Source organism: Heteronotia binoei, chromosome 16, assembly GCF_032191835.1.
Source record: "Heteronotia binoei isolate CCM8104 ecotype False Entrance Well chromosome 16, APGP_CSIRO_Hbin_v1, whole genome shotgun sequence".
In the NCBI taxonomy this organism is placed as follows: domain Eukaryota; kingdom Metazoa; phylum Chordata; class Lepidosauria; order Squamata; family Gekkonidae; genus Heteronotia; species Heteronotia binoei.
Genome location: NC_083238.1, coordinates 24680795 through 24697791, shown reverse-complemented (window position 1 = coordinate 24697791; position 16997 = coordinate 24680795). Strand labels below are relative to the sequence as shown.

Below are 16997 nucleotides of genomic sequence, written 5' to 3'. Positions count from 1 at the left end.
ACACCAGTTGCCCAGCAACTCTGTTTATGTGGAGGTCCAGATCCTGAAGACTTGTGTCATTATCTGCTGGCCTGTCCACTTTATTCAGATTCAAGGAAGAAATTCCTAGGTAAAATCTTGGCCAATTTAGACCTTAGCACTGTCATATTTTTATTTGCAGATGTGGAATCAGAGGTCTCATTTAAGGTTGCCCTTTTTGCCTTAGTGGCAAAGAAAATTCAGTCCAAACAAGCATCAGTATAGGTTGGTAGCTTATAGGAGTCATTCCTTTTTCTTACAAAACAAGTTTTAAAATGCAATTTTACAGTATTTTAACTCAGTATCACAGTACTTCGTTTTATTGTATACAGTTTTTTTAGTGTTGACCTCTTGTAATGGCCACTGGCCCCAAGCAATAAACTTGAACTGAACTGGGGGGCAGAGCCTGAGGAGGGCAGAGTTTGAAAAGAGGAGAGACTTCAGTGGGGCATAATGCCATAGAGTCCACCTTCCAAGGAGGCCATTTTCTCCAGGTGAACTTATCTCTGTCACCTGGAGATCAATTGCAATATTAGTAGACCTCCAGTCACTACCTGAAGTTGGCATCCCTTTTGGTATATCACAGGAGACCAGAGTTGGTTCCAATCCTTGCCTTCAATCCAGGAGCAATTCCCTCAAACAAAAGTAATTTCTGTCACTGAGACAGGACTTTTCAGCTTCTCTCTCCTCCTGTCCTGCAGCCCCAAAGCCACCCCAAAATGTTGTTCTAGGGGAACAGAGAGCCCTCCTTCAGGAACAGCATTAAGGAAGAATCATAGGTCTGCAGCAGGAGGTGGAAATCAGCAAAACTTGTCCACCCTCCCATGATAGCTAGATATATATTATTGTCACATATCCCATAATGTTCATTTAAAAACTAGAAACTGATCAAAGATCATGGGGAGTGATTGATGGCCACACACTATATTTTAACTGTGGTAATTGCCCATCATCCCTTGATAAATATCCTGTGCTGGATGAAAACCCTCAATCTGTCCAGTAAAGAAGTGGGAAGATGGAAAGGACTGATGAGTACAGGGGAAAGAGGATTAACCATGTTTGTGCCTATCAGCTAATTGGAGTTTAACCTAACTCCTTAACTCAGCCTTCATAAGGTTTTGTAGACAGTTCGGATATAGTGTTCAGCTTAGCTAAGGGAAACAAGCCAGACTTATCTCTCCATAGGTTCACTAGTTCTCTAATGGGGGGAGTAGGTAAAAAAAATTAACTGTTTACAAGATCACTTCCACCTCTCAACTAGCCTTCAGGACCAAGCCTAAGCAGTTCTACTCAGGGGTAAGTCCAATGTTATTCAATGGGGCTTACTTCTAGGAAAATGTGCTTAAGGTTGTAGGCTCAGTGACACATATCATGGAAGCCCCTCCTCCAGATGTCACTGCAAAATTGCAATTGTATGAAGCTGAACCCAGTGGTTCAGTTGGGTTGTCAACAGACGAGGGGGAAAGCATCCTATGCCTTTAATAGAGAAAAGAGGATTCACTGGAAATGACACTAATGCCGGGAAAAATGAAAGCAGCGGGAGGGCACAACATGAAATGGATTGACTCTCAATAAAGGAAGCTGCAGTACTCAGTCTGCAACATCAGTGCAAGACTGTTAAAGTTAAAATGTTTTGGGCCTCATTAATTCCTATTCAGATGACACCACTCTAATGGCAGAAAATGAAGAGGATCTAAAGAACCTCTTGTTGAGGGTGAAAGAGGAGAGTGCAAAGTAGGCTTGAAACTCAGCATCAAGAAAACTAATGGCATCTAGCCCCATTACTCCTTGGCAAATAGAAGGGGAAGACATGGAAGTAGTGACAGACTTCACATTCCTGGGATCCAACATCACTGCAGATGGTGACTGTAGCCATGAAATTAAAAAACGTTTGCTCCTTGGCAGGACAGCTATGGCAAACCTAGGTAGTATAATAAAAAGTAGAGACATCACCCTGCCAACCAAAGTCCATATAGTCAAAGCGATGTAGTAATGTATGGCTGTGAGAGCTGGACCATAAGGAAGGCCAAGCGCAGAAGAATAGATGCTTTTGAATTGTGGTGCTGGAGAAGTCTCTTGAGAGTCCCTTGGACTGCAAGAAGATCAAATCTGCCAGTCCTAAGGGAAATCAACCCAGACTGTTTCTTGGAAGGTCAGATGTGGAAGCTGAAATTCAAATACTTTGGCCACCAAATGAAAAGGGAGCACTCACTGGAGAAGACCCTGATGCTGGGAAAGACAGAAGGCAAAAGAAGAAGGGGACAGCAAAAGATGAGATGGCTGGGCAGCGTTACTGATGTAATTAACATGAATTTGAGCGGACTTCGGAGGATAGTGGAAGACAGGAGGGCCTGGCATGACTTGGTCCATGGGGTCACAAAGAGTCGGATTCAACTGTTCGACTGAACAACAACAAAATTCATAGGGTCTCCATAAATTAGAAGTGACTTGATGGCTTGTAACACTAACACACACACACAGAGACAGACAGCGTGGAAAGGGGCTGCTGAAGCTTTTCAAGGCAAGGAGGTAATTTACATCACCTGGTAAATAACATCCTGCTAAGCCTCTCATAAAGGGGCAGGATTTCTGCCCACACACACACACACACAGTTAGTAACCCTATGATTCAAGCTTCCTCTGTTTTACCTTGGCCACCCTACTCAGCCAACATTTTCCACAGTGTCTGTTTGCTCTGCATCTTTCAGTTTTCAGTGTTTAAAATCAGCAGCTGCTTTTGAAGATTTCTGTGGATCAAAGTAAGGAGAGCTTTGTTGGTCCACCTGCTGGAAGATCTCATACTACATCCCTAGACAGCAGCACAAAATCCTGTTATGGATAGCTAGACATATTCCATGTCACACATCAAAGACACTGCTTAAAAGCCACTAAGGATGGGTAAAAGAGTGTGGGACTGATTGATGGCTGGCCATTATTTCTTTTGCTACGATATTAACTTTAAGATGCTGTCATAGACTGAAAGCCTAACTCACCAAGGGCTGCTCATGGGCAAGCCGCATGGTAGCCATGAGAGAGCCATTTTAATAGGCTGTGCACTTATTATCCAGACATATAATGATTCTTTAATTTAGCATAAGATGGCACAGCATTCATAGATCTTCATGAGAAAAGGAGAGCAGAACTGGACAGTAAATACATTATGGATTTGGAAATATGCTATTGAAATGCAGACATGCACCCAAGAGCTCTTTTGTTAAAGTAAGATTTGTAGGGTGGAGGAAGCATCGGCCCCCTCGCAGCATTGGCCCCTGTTCCCCACCACCACTTCACATGCTGGCAGAGGGGAAGGGGGGGGACTACTAACATGCAATGCCACATCTGGCACAAAACTGGAAGTGATATCATCACATCAGGGTGGCTCTCTAGGAAATTCTGGAGTTTGGGGGATAAGCCTGGGGAGAGTGGAATTTGGGAGGGAGCTCAGTGGGGACAGAGTTCACCCTCCAAAGCTAGGGGAATTGATTCCCGTAAGCTATAGATCAACTGTACTTCTGGGACATCTATAGGCCCCACCTGAGAGGCTGTTAGCTGTAATGGCCAGGTGTGGACTCAGTTTAGCTGTGAATTTTTAAACCTCATTTTAGTTGGTTGTGAGTTAAACTAAATGGCATAATTATCGAATGTTAATTTGCACATTCCACAATTGTTTGTTCCAGTGAGTAGGGGGGGGGGGGGGTTGTGCGTGTGGTACTGTTGGTATAGCCTCCAAAGACTGCAAACTCCTGAAAAATGCAGGGGCAATTCTGAGCAGGTCTATTCAGAAGTCCCCTTTTGTTCAAGTTGGTCTTATTCCCAGGAAAGTGTTATTTGGATTGCAACTTTCATTGGGTGGGTGTGGGTGGAGATGAGTTTTTCAGTCATTGTTTTCATATAAACGCTCTTATTTCAATCAAGGGAACTATGTATCATTTGCATTTCATTATAGAAATTAAGTAATTTTGCGCCATTATTAAGTGTGGATTTACCATAACGATACATTTTTCTCTCTCTCCTACTAGTTTCCCAGACACTGGCAATATGTCATATATGCCAGTCCTGGGTGGGTGGGTGGGTGGGGAGTTTAATATTTTAAAGGCTTTTCCCCCCCTTGTGTATGGTGGCCCCACAGAAGGCATTCACTTTTGGAAGCCTTACACAATGCCTGTGCTGCTCATAATACAAAAGTGCATTTTTGAGGTTCTTCCCCCTCATGGCTGCTGCAAAAACCTGATGCCAATAAGGTTCAAGGTTAAACGCAATGTATTTTGGACCAAATTTATCGAAACTTATGCAGGTTTACCCTAAATTCATTATCTTGGGCAGCGTCTTCAAACTGCCTCATGAGCAGATCAGACCCCAAGAATATGGTTTTTGCTGGTATCACCTGTGGTCACCACCACCCCCGGCTCCTTGATAACGGTTTCTTCATGCCAGGCTTGTGCCATAGATGGGTTGAGAGCATGATTAGTGAAGGAAAAACACTTGGGTGGGCTTTCCCTAACATGGTATTCTCTCGCATGTGTGGAGTTCCATTCGAATAGTATTAATGTTTAGCTGACCTTCAGTTTTTCTGCTCTTGACAGACATCAATGACAGAAGAATCTGGGAGGAGGATCACAGCAGGGACCACCAGGAGTCATCCAGTCAGTCCATTTTGCCTCATGTCACGTGGGGTGTCTCTGAAACAGACAGTGAGATCAACTACGGAGAAGTGGAGCAGAGGCTAGATTTACTTCAAGACCAACTCAACAGGTAAGTAAAGTACATGAGGGAAAGGTGAAAGATGACCCTTGAACAGAGACCACAATGATTACATAACATTTATATATCACTTTCTAATGTACAGCAACCTGAATAGCAGAGCTTAGCCCAGGCTTGTCAGAGCTTGAAAGTCAAGCAGGATTGGTCATGGTCTGTGCTTGGATGGGAGACCACCAAGAAAGATGGGGGTTTCTATGCAGAGGAAGGCAGTGACAAAACACCTTTGATCATCTCATTGCCTGGAATGCACTGTGTATGGAGTCAGTTGCACCTCAACAGCATATTCTTCTTCCAGTATTCAGAATGCTTTGGAATGATTTTTTTTTTGGGGGGGGGGGTGTTGTTCTTACTTGGATGGCCCAGGCTAGCCTGATCTCATCAGATCTTCAAAGCCAAGTAAATCTGGCCCTGGTTAGTATTTGCATAGGGGACCACCAAGGAAGTCACCAAGGAAGGCAATGGCAGACTACCTCTGAACATCTCTTGCTTTGAAAACTTTATGGGGTTCCATGAGTCAGTTGTGTCTTGATGGCACTTTCTAACAGTAGGGGTGTTTTTATTGATCTACCCTTCCTCTTGCATACCCTCACCGTTCAGCATTGTTCCTTTGGGTTTCACTGGTGCACCTGGATGAAGGAAGAGGGAATGTTCCATTCCACTTAGAGTGTTCCACCATCATTTGGTTGGCTACAGCCCTATAAGCTTTATCCTATAAACAATGGTCCCCCTGCATAACATTCTGCAGCCAGGATCCAGCATGCCGGATACCTGACCCTACTTATTGTGGCTGAGGCTACTTTTTCCATGTACTTCTGACCACAGTATAGCTATTAATTGAGTAAAATGAACAATAGGAAATTTGCTGTACCTGTAAAATTCTGTAACTATCATTTTATATCAGATTTGTCTGAATTTTTGCCCAATTATGTAAACTCTCCAGTATGATGGAAAACAGATATAATCTATCGTACTTACACCTAAAGTAGTAATGAAAGTCAAGCCACCCTATTTGTCTTTATAATCCCTTTCATGTAACAGTAGAAGATTAAATTTGAAGAAGGCCTTTGCTAATAAAAACCTGGAAAAACTATTTTCATCTCATTTCATCTCTCAGATCTTCGGGAGGGAAAAAAAAGACAAAATTGTCTTCCTCAAGACCCAGAATAACTGCTTGTACTTTGTTGTCCCTTCCCATACATGTGTAAAAATCATCTGCCAAGAGAATACTAGAATCAATGCATCTGCACTCCAGTAACTCAATAGCAGAACACAATTTGTTCCAGACTAATTCTATATTAAACTGAACTTTTCTCGGGGATGCATGTAAGCGTCAAATAGCAAAACAGAGAAAACCTCTTCAACCCACACCCTGATTTCCAGTAAATTACATAACTCAAACTTTATTTGTTCATGCATCAATTTTGGTCCTTGATTAATTTTAAACTGTTAAGGCCACCAGCAGGTCTTCCACCTTCCCCCGATTTATTATCTGGAAGAAACTAAGCTTTAGAAACCAGGTAAAATAATTCTGCCTGAATCAGTGCTGACAAGCCTGGTTTCCAGCAAACAAATAATATCACGTCTCTTAATCAGTTTTTGAAAATGCTCCCGCAGGGCAACAAATGGTTCAGCCAGCAATATCCTACAAAAGAAGCAAGAGGCAGCTATGTAAGCTTCAGCCACCCTTTATTTGCCAAAAAGATTTCCTACAATTTCTTAGCTGTTGAAATACATATCCTGCATCCTTCACAGTAAGCATCCTAAATAACATATTCTGGAGATGGAATCAACAGAGATCAACTGCAAAATAGAATGCCTATCATTTTGACCAATTGTGTCTTTAAGCCACATTTGCAGCAGACGTATGAAAAATAAAAGACTTGGATCCAGACTCATCTTTCTGTGGGTCCAAGGTCTTCAAGCACTGATTTCCCTGGCTCCACCCTCCCCATGGCAACCTACAAAAATCCTGCTGTAATAGCCTTTGCCCAAAAAAGCCCTCATAAAACTGAGGAAAGGACTCTGACTCTCAAAGAGCCGCTATATCAGAATAAATAGGTGCTAAAATGAATTGCCCTTAGGAAGTACTGAACTAAGATTCCAGTTGTTACAAATTGTCTCATTCAGATTATCATCAATATATAGTATTGCCAGGTCCTCTCTGGCCACTGATGGGGTGTGGGGCTAAGGTTAGGGTTGCCAGCTCTAAATTGGGAAACTCCTGGAGATTATGGGGGTAGAGCCTGGGGTGAAAAAGGACCTCAGTGGGCTACAATGCCATAGAGTCCACTCTCCAAAGTATCCATTTTCTCCAGGGGAACTGATCTCTGTAGTCAAGATGAGCTCTAATTCCAGGGGATCCCGAGGTCCTACCAGGAGACTGGCATCCCGCTTCAGTAAGATTGTGTTTGTTACATACCTGATACCTTTGTATGACAAGTTAGAACTGATTCCTTAATCTACTTCTGCAGTCAAGTAAAAACCACCCTAATGTAAATGTAAATAAAAGGATAGTCATTATCAGAGAACATCCACATGGAAAAAAGCATAGAATATATGTTTTTGCTGAAGCTCAGACCTTTTATAAGCAGCCTAGGTGCAACTGGGGCAGTAACCGACTCAAGCAATTCTAGTTAGGAGTTAACTTCTAACAAACCTCTCAAGAAATCTAATTTCTTGTAACTCAGAATATTTGGATCATCACAGTCAGTCAAAGACAAACTAAATGGTTTAATCTTCTCCCTTGTAAATAAAGAATGAAGCAGCAATCTAGGTTTCAAAGGTTCGTGATGGTCTGCAAATAAGCTGTGTCCTTTGACAGTTCCCTTCATCAACTATCCAGGACATGTTTTGCTTTCTCCGGCAGGGATGGGCATGAATCGAACCACGAAGCAAAATTCATTACGAATTTTGTGCTCCTTGTGGTTTTGTGAACCGTCATAAACTTCCACAAAGTTTTAAAATAGTTTGTGGTAGTTCGTGAGTAGAACAGAAAGTTGCAAAATAGCTGAATAGTGGGGAGGCACTCCCTGCCACTTTTTCAGGCTGTTTTGGGCAGTCCCTTTAAATTTTAAAGGGGAAGAAGAAGAAGAGGAGGAGGAGGAAGAGATTGGATTTATACCCTGGCCTTTACTACCTGAAGAAGTCTTACAGCAGTTTATGATCTCTTTTCCCTTCCCTTCCCCGCAACAGCCCCACCTGAAAGCTCTGACAGGAACTGCTCTTGAGAGGAACAGCTCTGAGAAAGTTATGACTGGCCAAAGGTCATCCCAGCTGTTGCATGTGGAGGAGTGGGGAATCAAATCCAGTTCTCCCAGATGAGTCCATGCACCTAACCACTACACCAAGCTAGCTCCCAAAACAGTTGAGCAGCGGAGAGCAAGCTGCTCCCACCACACAGCTGTTTTTTGGGCTTTCTTCTGCAGTCCCTTCAAAGGGACTGCACAAGACAGCTCAAAAACAGCTGAGCTGCTCAGCTGTTTTTCCAGCTTTCTTCAAACTTTATTTGAAGAGGTTATAGTCCCTTTCAACAGGGTTTGTGGCGCCATGAACCATGAACTGGTTTTGTTTGCAAACTGGCCTCCTGGTTTGGTTCGCAGAACCATGAACCAAACTGCATTTTCATGGTTCATGCCCATATGGTCCATGCCTATTCTGCAGTAGCTTGTAGGGCCACCTTCGTTCCCATACCCAAGTGGAACAGCTCTTCGATACAAGTGCGGAAGAGACTTGCAAGGAAGCAAAGCTGCCTCTAATTAGAAATTGGCTGTTGTTCAAGCATGTTCAGTTTGGTGTAGTGGTTAAGTGTGCGGACTCTTATCCGGGAGAACCGGGTTTGATTCCCCACTCCTCCACTTGCACCTGCTAGCATGGCCTTGGGTCAGCCATAGCTCTGGCAGAGGTTGTCCTTGAAAGGGCAGCTGCTGTGAGAGCCCTCTCCAGCCCCACCCACCTCACAGGGTGTCTGTTGTGGGGGAGGAAGGGAAAGGAGATTGTGAGCCGCTCTGAGACTCTTTGGAGTGGAGGGCGGGATATAAATCCAATATCTTCATCTACCTCACAGGGTGTCTGTTGTGGGGGAGGAAGGGAAAGGAGATTGTGAGCCGCTCTGAGACTCTTTGGAGTGGAGGGCGGGATATAAATCCAATATCTTCATCTACCTCACAGGGTGTCTGTTGTGGGGGAGGAAGGGAAAGGAGATTGTGAGCCGCTCTGAGACTCTTCGGAGTGGAGGGCGGGATATAAATCCAATATCTTCTTCATCTTCTTCTTCTTCTTTATCCCCATCCCAGAATCCCATCAGCATCAACTCTTTTGCCATGACAAATAGGCAGAGTAATCCTGGATTGACACATTTTGTCGATACCGGTTCCCTCAGTGCTCATGGGCACGTCACACAGTTTGTTTGAATAAACAATTTAAAACCAACTGAAATGCAAACTCGCCTTAGCTTCTGTGACCTAATAAATCCTGAATATCATTTTCCAGTGTAAAATAAAAATCAGCAAAATAACATGTTTCAAGACAGCAGGTAGCAGGATGCGCGCAGAGAGATCTGCCTACTGCCTCATACATCTAGAGCAGTTTCAGGTGATCATTCGCAACGCGGTAGCAGAACAAAGTTGGAGAGCTGAACGCATTTGTGGTCTAGTGACCTGAGACCACTGCACCTTGAACATTAACAAACAGAGGACTTGCTGCACATCAATTATCATGTTTCAGGACATGATGTGACTGTACTGCTTGAGACAGAGAGAGAGTGAGTAGCAGGTCTGGGAAAGATGCCGCTCAGATTTAACAGTACCTGGCTAGATGGACCAGATTTAATTCCAAATCTTAAATTCTTACACAAGCTTGGGATTTTTTGGGGGGGCAAGGTTTGTTCCCAAGCAGGTGAACCTGTTTTCCGCATTAGACACGGTGACAGAATTGCCATATGGGATTTGAAGCTTCCTCTTGACATCTGGGGCTAACAGATGTGTTCTCCGCACACTCCCATACAAATCTATAAGATGACCAAAGGCATCACTGTCCCTGTTTTCTCAGCCAGAGTGGCACTTATCCATCATTGGAGAGAGCCTCAAACTCACCAGAAAAGCACGTTTTATTTCTTTCGTAAAACGCATACACCACCTTTCTGCCATCACAAGAGCCAGCCGGGCAGCTAAAAAAATTAAAACATGCATAATAAAATCATGCATTAAACAGGCATAAAAACATGCATAAAAATTAAAACATGCATAATAAAATTACATCATAAAACCCACTAAAACCGACATTGTTAAAACAATTAAAACCAGATATAAAATACCTATGAAAACAGTAACTGGTATTTCCAGTTAGACTCAACTGTTGAGAGAGGGGGAAAAAAAATTTCCCTGGCTCTTTGAGAGCCAAGGCCAGTCAGAGTATGTGGTTATTAAGCTAGATGGACCAATAGACTTACTATATGGCTGGTGCATCTTAGTTAAAGCCCTTAACTTAGAATTTATTATTGATGCCAATAAAGATAACCTTTGTTGGAGCAGGAATAGCAATTTCCTTCGCTGAAGGCTCGGGAAACAGCTCTGAAAGCCTCCAAATTGACTGGAAGCTCAATGATTTGGTCTCTAGTTCTGTATTTATTGATCCTGTGACCCCTTGTCAGCCCCCCCCCCTTGTAAACTCTCAGTGGAAGTGCCTCAAAGGCTGCGATTCCCAATACTATATTCTCTTTGTTCCAAGACTTTGATAAAATATTGGTGGTAAAATGTTTGAACTTCAGTTCTAGTTCCTGATCACACAAAGTGATCGGTCAGGATCAGTCAGTTCTTATGTTCTTATTTTGTGCATCTCAGCTGTACAAAATAATTATCTGCTCTTTCTCTGGGGAATAACCTCATTACTTCCAGAATCCCTGGTTAAAGCAGTTGCTTTTGGTCTTGGAACAGAAGTTTACAGTCTGCGAGTTGGTTCTGGCAATCTCCCAACGAACAGCATGGCAGATAAGAGTTATTTCTCTTCTTCCACTCTCCCCAGATCCCAGCTGTCCTTCTGACCCAGGAAATTTGATTTCCAGGCCTACAGAACCTCCATGGACTAATTGTCACATGGGTTGTGAGAACTGCAGCAAGAAAAAAAAAGAAGTGAAATTGCCCCCTCCTACCTCTTCCATCATTGGATCAGTCGTAATAGATGTTCCATGTAATCTGTGGACTGTTGTGTCCCCAAGCCCAATTAAGGCACACACGGAGTTTTCTAAGACAGTTTACTAAGCCTGCCTCACACAGATAAGAGAGGTAGGAGTGATTTTGCCCCTTTCCCCTTCTTCAGCACAGTCACACAACCTACTTTTAGTCTATGCAGGTCTCATAACCCTGGGAATGCATTTCCCCAGACAGAAAGGACTACCGGTCCGGGGAGAAGGCAAGAAAGTGACCCTTGTGCCCACGGATCCAAACCAATGTGTTGTAAAAGTGAGATAATGTACTAAAATAAATAAATAAACCTAACTTTTTAAAAAGTCTTCTTGTTCTGAAACAAAGCAGGAGTCAAGGAGCACCTTTAAGACCAACAAACTTTGCTTTGTTCTACTGCTTCAGAGCAACATGGCTGCCCACCTCAATTGATCTTCTTCTTCTAACTTCATCCTTAAACAAAAGGTAGCAGTACAGAAGTAGGGATGAAATAAATTCTGAAGTAATCTGCAAAAGATTGGATTCTGACTAGTGTTTCCACAGGCATGAGCATGATTTTCCCACCTCGCTCCTCTTGCAGCAGCTCAAACTGCCCCCCTGAAATCCCCTATCACCCAAGAAGAGGATCTCAGAAGGCATTTTGAATTTGTGCTCTGCCAGCGAAGAAGTCCTTGTGCCTGCAGAAATCCTAGTCAGGATGCAAACTAACCTCAAGAAACACACGCTACTGTTTAATCTGGGCCACAACTCTGTTAAGCGATGCTATTGCTAGAATCGTGGGTCATTCCTGCCAGTACACTCTTCAATGTCCTGTTATTTTTCCAGACTCGAATCCCAAATGACTGCTGACATTCAAACCATCCTCCAGCTGCTGCAGAGGCAGCCAGCTCTCATTCCACCGGCCTACAGCGTGGTGACTGCAAGTGCGGATTATCAGAGGCCAGCTGTCCGGATGGTGCAAAGTCTTCATCCTGTAGCATCTATTAAAACAGACAAAAGCTTCAGCCCTGCACAGGTATGCATTTGTGGACAGGTACAAATATTGGGAGGGAAGGCAGCATGGTATAGCCCAGTCTTGGAAGCTAAGCAGGTCGAGTACTTAGAAGGCAGACCACTGAGGGAGATTTTGCAGAGGAAGGCCCTGGCAAACCACCTCCGTTTCTCACTTGCCTTGAAAGCTCCTTGATGGGGTTGCCGTAAGTCAGCTGCAACTTGACAATACCATGCACACACACGTACAAACCTTCTCACAGTTTACAAAGCTAAAAACCTGGGTGAGTAAGGGTCACCCTACATGATAACTTTGGCAATGACTTGAGTTGGGGTTCCCTTGACCCAATTTATCCGCAGCCGCTTGTAGGGAACTAACTTACCAAAGTGCCACAGGCTGTATTTCAGTTGGAACCATGGTGCTGGGGGAGGAGGGTTCAAGCTCCCTGTATTCTTGAGCCAAAATAGCTCTGGGAGGCCTTTTGTTCCATTACAGGACAGTACGTGTGCAGTCCTGCAGTGAGAAAGAAGTACTTTTCTCCCTTTCTCACAAGACAAGAACTCGTGGGCATTCGATGAAATTGCTGAGCAGTCGGGTTAGAATGGATAAAAGGAGGTACTTCTTCACCCAAAGGGTGATTAACATGTGGAATTCACTGCCACAGGACGTGGTGGCGGCTACAAGCATAGCCAGCTTCAAGAGGGGGTTAGATAAAAATATGGAGCAGAGATCGATTAGTGGCTATTAGCCACAGTGTGTATATATATATATATAAATTTTTGGCCACTGTGTGACACAGAGTGTTGGACTGGATGGGCCATTGGCCTGATCCAACATGGCTCCTCTTATGTTCTTATGTGACACAGAGTGTTGGGCTGGATGGGCCATAGGCCTGATCCAACATGGCTCCTCTTATGTTCTTATGTGATACAGAGTGTTGGACTGGATGGGCCATTGGCCTGATCCAACATGGCTTCTCTTATGTTCTATGTTCTTATGAGGCCAAACGTGCCCCCTGGGCCAGATGAAGGCCCCCCTTCCTTCATGCCGCAGTCCCACTACCGTCAGGCCCTTTGGCACTTGAGTAAGTGCCTCACAGTTATGGTTTGGCTGTGGAGAATCATAGAGTTGGAAGGGATCTCCAGGGCCATCCAGACCAACTCCCTGCACAATGCAGGAAATTCACAAATACTTCCCCCCTACATGCCCCCAGTGACTCTGCTCCATGCCCAGAAGTTGGCAAAAACCTCCTGGATCCCTGCCCAAACTGGCCTGGAGAAAACTTGCTTCCTGACTCCAAAGTGGCAAGCAGCATTTCCTTGGGCATGTAAGAAAAAGCGATGCAGGTCAGAGAACCCCAACTCAGAACCAAACACATCATGTAGTTCGGCCATAAGAAACCATCATCAGATGCATCTAATAACATAGGATCTCAGCAGATGTTGCACAATACATGAGGTTCCTGTCATTGTGAGTCTCTTTTATGGCTCTGTAAGATAGATGGAGAGAGCGGAGGAGTCACACCCTTCCTCACATAAAGAGACTGACAAGAGCCATGAGGCTATTCTCCCTGTTTTCCTCTGGTCAACAAGGAAATTGTTTGCCAAACTGCAGCCAAAAGACTATGCCATCAAAAGAGGAATACATTTGTTTTGCATTCAAGTCCCCTCAATAACACTAAACCACTGATAATTAGAGGGGAGCTAAAATAAATAGCAGTGGGCTAACAAAATGAAAGTCCAGTGGCATTTTAAAAAGCCCATTTATTTCAGTATTAGCGTTTAAGGTGCCACTGGACTTGTGTTTTATTTAGCTATAATGGACTGACATGGAGCCCTTTGCAATGAATATTTAGTAGCAGGTTATGTTTGATCACTCATTATTAAGTTCCTAAAAACAGAAAGCCAAAACCAGTTGTATTCTCATTTTCCTCATTTTTAAGTGCCTGTATATTCAGATAGGAGATCTATTCCACATGTGTTTTGCTCCCTCTTGTGGCTGATGCAATATTACATTGATTTATATCTGGCATATGTCCCCGCGGATTTAAACTGCAGGTTTTTAATGCCAGACCTAAACCGGGATTATATCGAATCGACCACTAGAAGGAGCAAAACATATGCTGAACAGAAAAAAAGCCCCCAAAGAAACAGGAACTTACAAAGAAAATGAAACTGCAAGAAAGCTCATAGTTACAAAGAGAAGATAGACACCAGGATTGTGTGATGTTTGCAGACTCTTGCTTACAAATGTTTGTGGTGCAGCAATACTGATAGTAGAGATCCTACTGGCATATTCTCAAGTTTCCAAAGAACTCACAAGGTTCTCCCTTCCTAATTTTCCTTTGCAAGAACCCTGTAAGATAAATTAGATTGAGAGAAAAACAGCAACAGGATTAAATTTTCCTAGTGGTCTTAATTGCACAGAGAAATTGGAACCTACCTTCCATCTTTATCCATCACAGTGATTTAGTTTTTCTTTAAACCACTCCCCCACCAAGTACACAACATTATCACTGACTACCTCTCCCACCCAAGGCACATGTAGGACACAAAAACAGTACTCCAGGCAAGGTGACATTACTTTAAAAGGTAAAGGTAGTCCCTTGTGCAAGCACCAGTCGTTTCTGACTCTGGGGTGACGTTGCTTTCATAACGTTTTCATGGCAGACTTTTTACAGGGTGGTTTGCCATTGCCTTCCCCAGCCATCTGCACTTTCCCCCCAGCAAGCTGGGTACTCATTTTACCGACCTCAGAAGGATGGGAGGCTGAGTTAACCTCGAGCCGGGATCGAACTCAGGTTGTGAGCAGAGCTTAGAACTGCAGTACTGCAGTTTTACCACTCTGTGCCATGGGGCTCTGACTTTACTTAGTAAGGTGTATTTATGACACGAGCATATGATAACAAGGGTGTCATTCTGTGAGGAGCCAGTGTTCTCCAGATTAGAGTCTGCTGCTCTTAACCTTTGAGAGCCAAAGTGGTGTAGTGGTTAAAAGCAGCATACTAATCTGGAGAACCGGGTTTGATTCTCTGCTCCTCCACCTGAAGCCAGCTGGGTGACCATAGGTCAGTCTCAGTTCTCTCAGAGCTCTCTCAGCCCTACCTACCTCTCTTGTGGGGAAAGGAAGAGAAGGTGATTGTTAGCCACTCTGAGACTCCTTCAGGTCGTGAAAAGCAGGGTATAAAAACCAACTCTCTTCTTCTTGTGTTCATGGCCATCAGTCAACACCATTATGTTAGGTTTGGTTCCTGTTTGCTACCTGTTACTTTTTAAGGGCCTGGGGGAGAAATCTGTTTTCCTTGGAGTGGGTTGAGTAGTATAAAACAACTGTCACCTGACTTTGCAAATGGGGGGAAAGGGGCTGGCTAAAATCCCAACTGCCCCTTATATGCCCCCAGAAATTCTAATTAGTCCCGAGGGCAGCCAGATTGTCCTCATTAACCACTGCACCAGGAGGGAAGGTGGCATGATATAGCCTGTTCTCATGAGATCTCAGACGCTAAACAGGGTCAGTACTTGGAATGGAGACCATCAGGGAAGGCTCTGTAGACAAGGCAATGGCAAACTGACTCTGCTTCTCAGGCCTGGGGTCACCATAACTCAGTTATGACTTGAAGGCCACATACATACCTAACCGCTACACTCACTGACATAACTTGTTATGTTGTTTCATTTTCTCAGTGTCCCAAATTCCTAGACCTTGAAAAATCAAAACCGAAATCCAAAGAATCCATCTCAAGTGGAGTGCATCTTAATACAGCCTCAGAAGATAATCTGGCGTCATTTTTGGAACAAGAGCATGATCAGTCTTTAGAACTACCCCCACAACAATGTAAGACTTACCTCCCCCCAATCAGGCACCCATCTTTGCCGGATTCCTCCTTAAGCACTGCAGGAATCTTGGGTCTTCATAGGCATGTTTCTGATCCTGGTCTTCCGGGGAAATAACCCTTTTATACTCTTACATCACCTAAAATGTAAGTGCTTTTAATGGCTGGGGTTTTTTTTTCCTTTTTTAAATATTTAAATCCTCTATACTTGACTCAGGGGCTACAAGGATATACCATTATATGCAAAAGTACTGTATATTTTCCTAACTTTGTAGCTTGTAAGGTAAAGTTAACTGGTAACGATGTACATATATAAATATATAAATATATATTAAAAACAAAAACGGTATGTTCCAAATGTAAAATTGCCAGCATTCTCAAGGCACCTTATATTTTTTAATTTTTTTAAAAAAACGCACCTGCATGTTTGGAAATGGTTGCAGTTCTGTTGCATGGAGATTAACTGTTTACCGTTTTCAACGAACTCCTGGTTGACTGCGGATATATGCCTTCAAAAAATTAGGACGTTGATCCACACAGAAAAGATGTGGGGGTTTTTTGGGGTTTTTTTGAGCTAGTCTGAAGTTAAAGCAAAACTTTCCTCCCATTTGCCTTTGCAATGAAATAATTCCCTTTCTGGCAATGACTTTCCTACAAACCCACAGAGCCCTTCCATGGCATTGGCAAGGAGAACAATAGCTACATCTTCTGGGTTCAGAAGTCATTCATGTAAACGTCATTAGCAAGTAGATTTCTCATTTTAAATGCAGCCAGAGCAACCGGGCTGCCTGGTGGAAAGCTTAATCGCTCACTTGCATCCACATTGGCTGAACCTTTCGTTGTTGCGGGTTTTCTTTTTCTTTTTTCCAATTTATTTCCCCCCCTCCCTTGTTGGAAAACTTCATCATAGCTGCAAGCTGCCATGCTACAAAAGCAGTTAGCTGTCAAGACCCTCAAACATAATCAAATGCAATAAATATAATTTCTATAAAATACAGAAGACTTTGTCCATTTTGTTTGCTTGCAAACTGAGTAACAGGCTCAGTAATGACATTGTTTCCTTGGAACCATCACTCTTGAGGTTTGAGATCTCCTTTCTCAGCTATCAGCCTCTAACCATGTGCTCATACACAACATTAACTGGCTCAGCACATGTTATTTTAAGCCTTAGCACAATCTAACCCAAAGGCACCTGAGTTACCCATTCCTATACGACTCT

The 16997-nt window shown here is 43.4% G+C and overlaps 1 protein-coding gene across 8 annotated transcripts in view; it reads left to right on the top strand.

Annotated features, from left to right (window-relative positions):
- Window positions 1-16775, top strand: part of KCNH7 (potassium voltage-gated channel subfamily H member 7) — a 478957-nt gene extending 462182 nt beyond the window's left edge. For all 8 annotated transcript variants that reach the window (XM_060257338.1, XM_060257336.1, XM_060257334.1 and 5 more), the window contains 3 exons: window positions 4602-4770; window positions 11781-11970; window positions 15630-16775. In XM_060257338.1, coding sequence (XP_060113321.1) covers window positions 4602-4770; window positions 11781-11970; window positions 15630-15896 — 626 coding nt within the window. In that variant the 3' untranslated portion in view covers window positions 15897-16775. The remainder of the gene's footprint in view (window positions 1-4601; window positions 4771-11780; window positions 11971-15629) is intronic.
- Window positions 16776-16997: the final 222 nt, after the last annotated feature.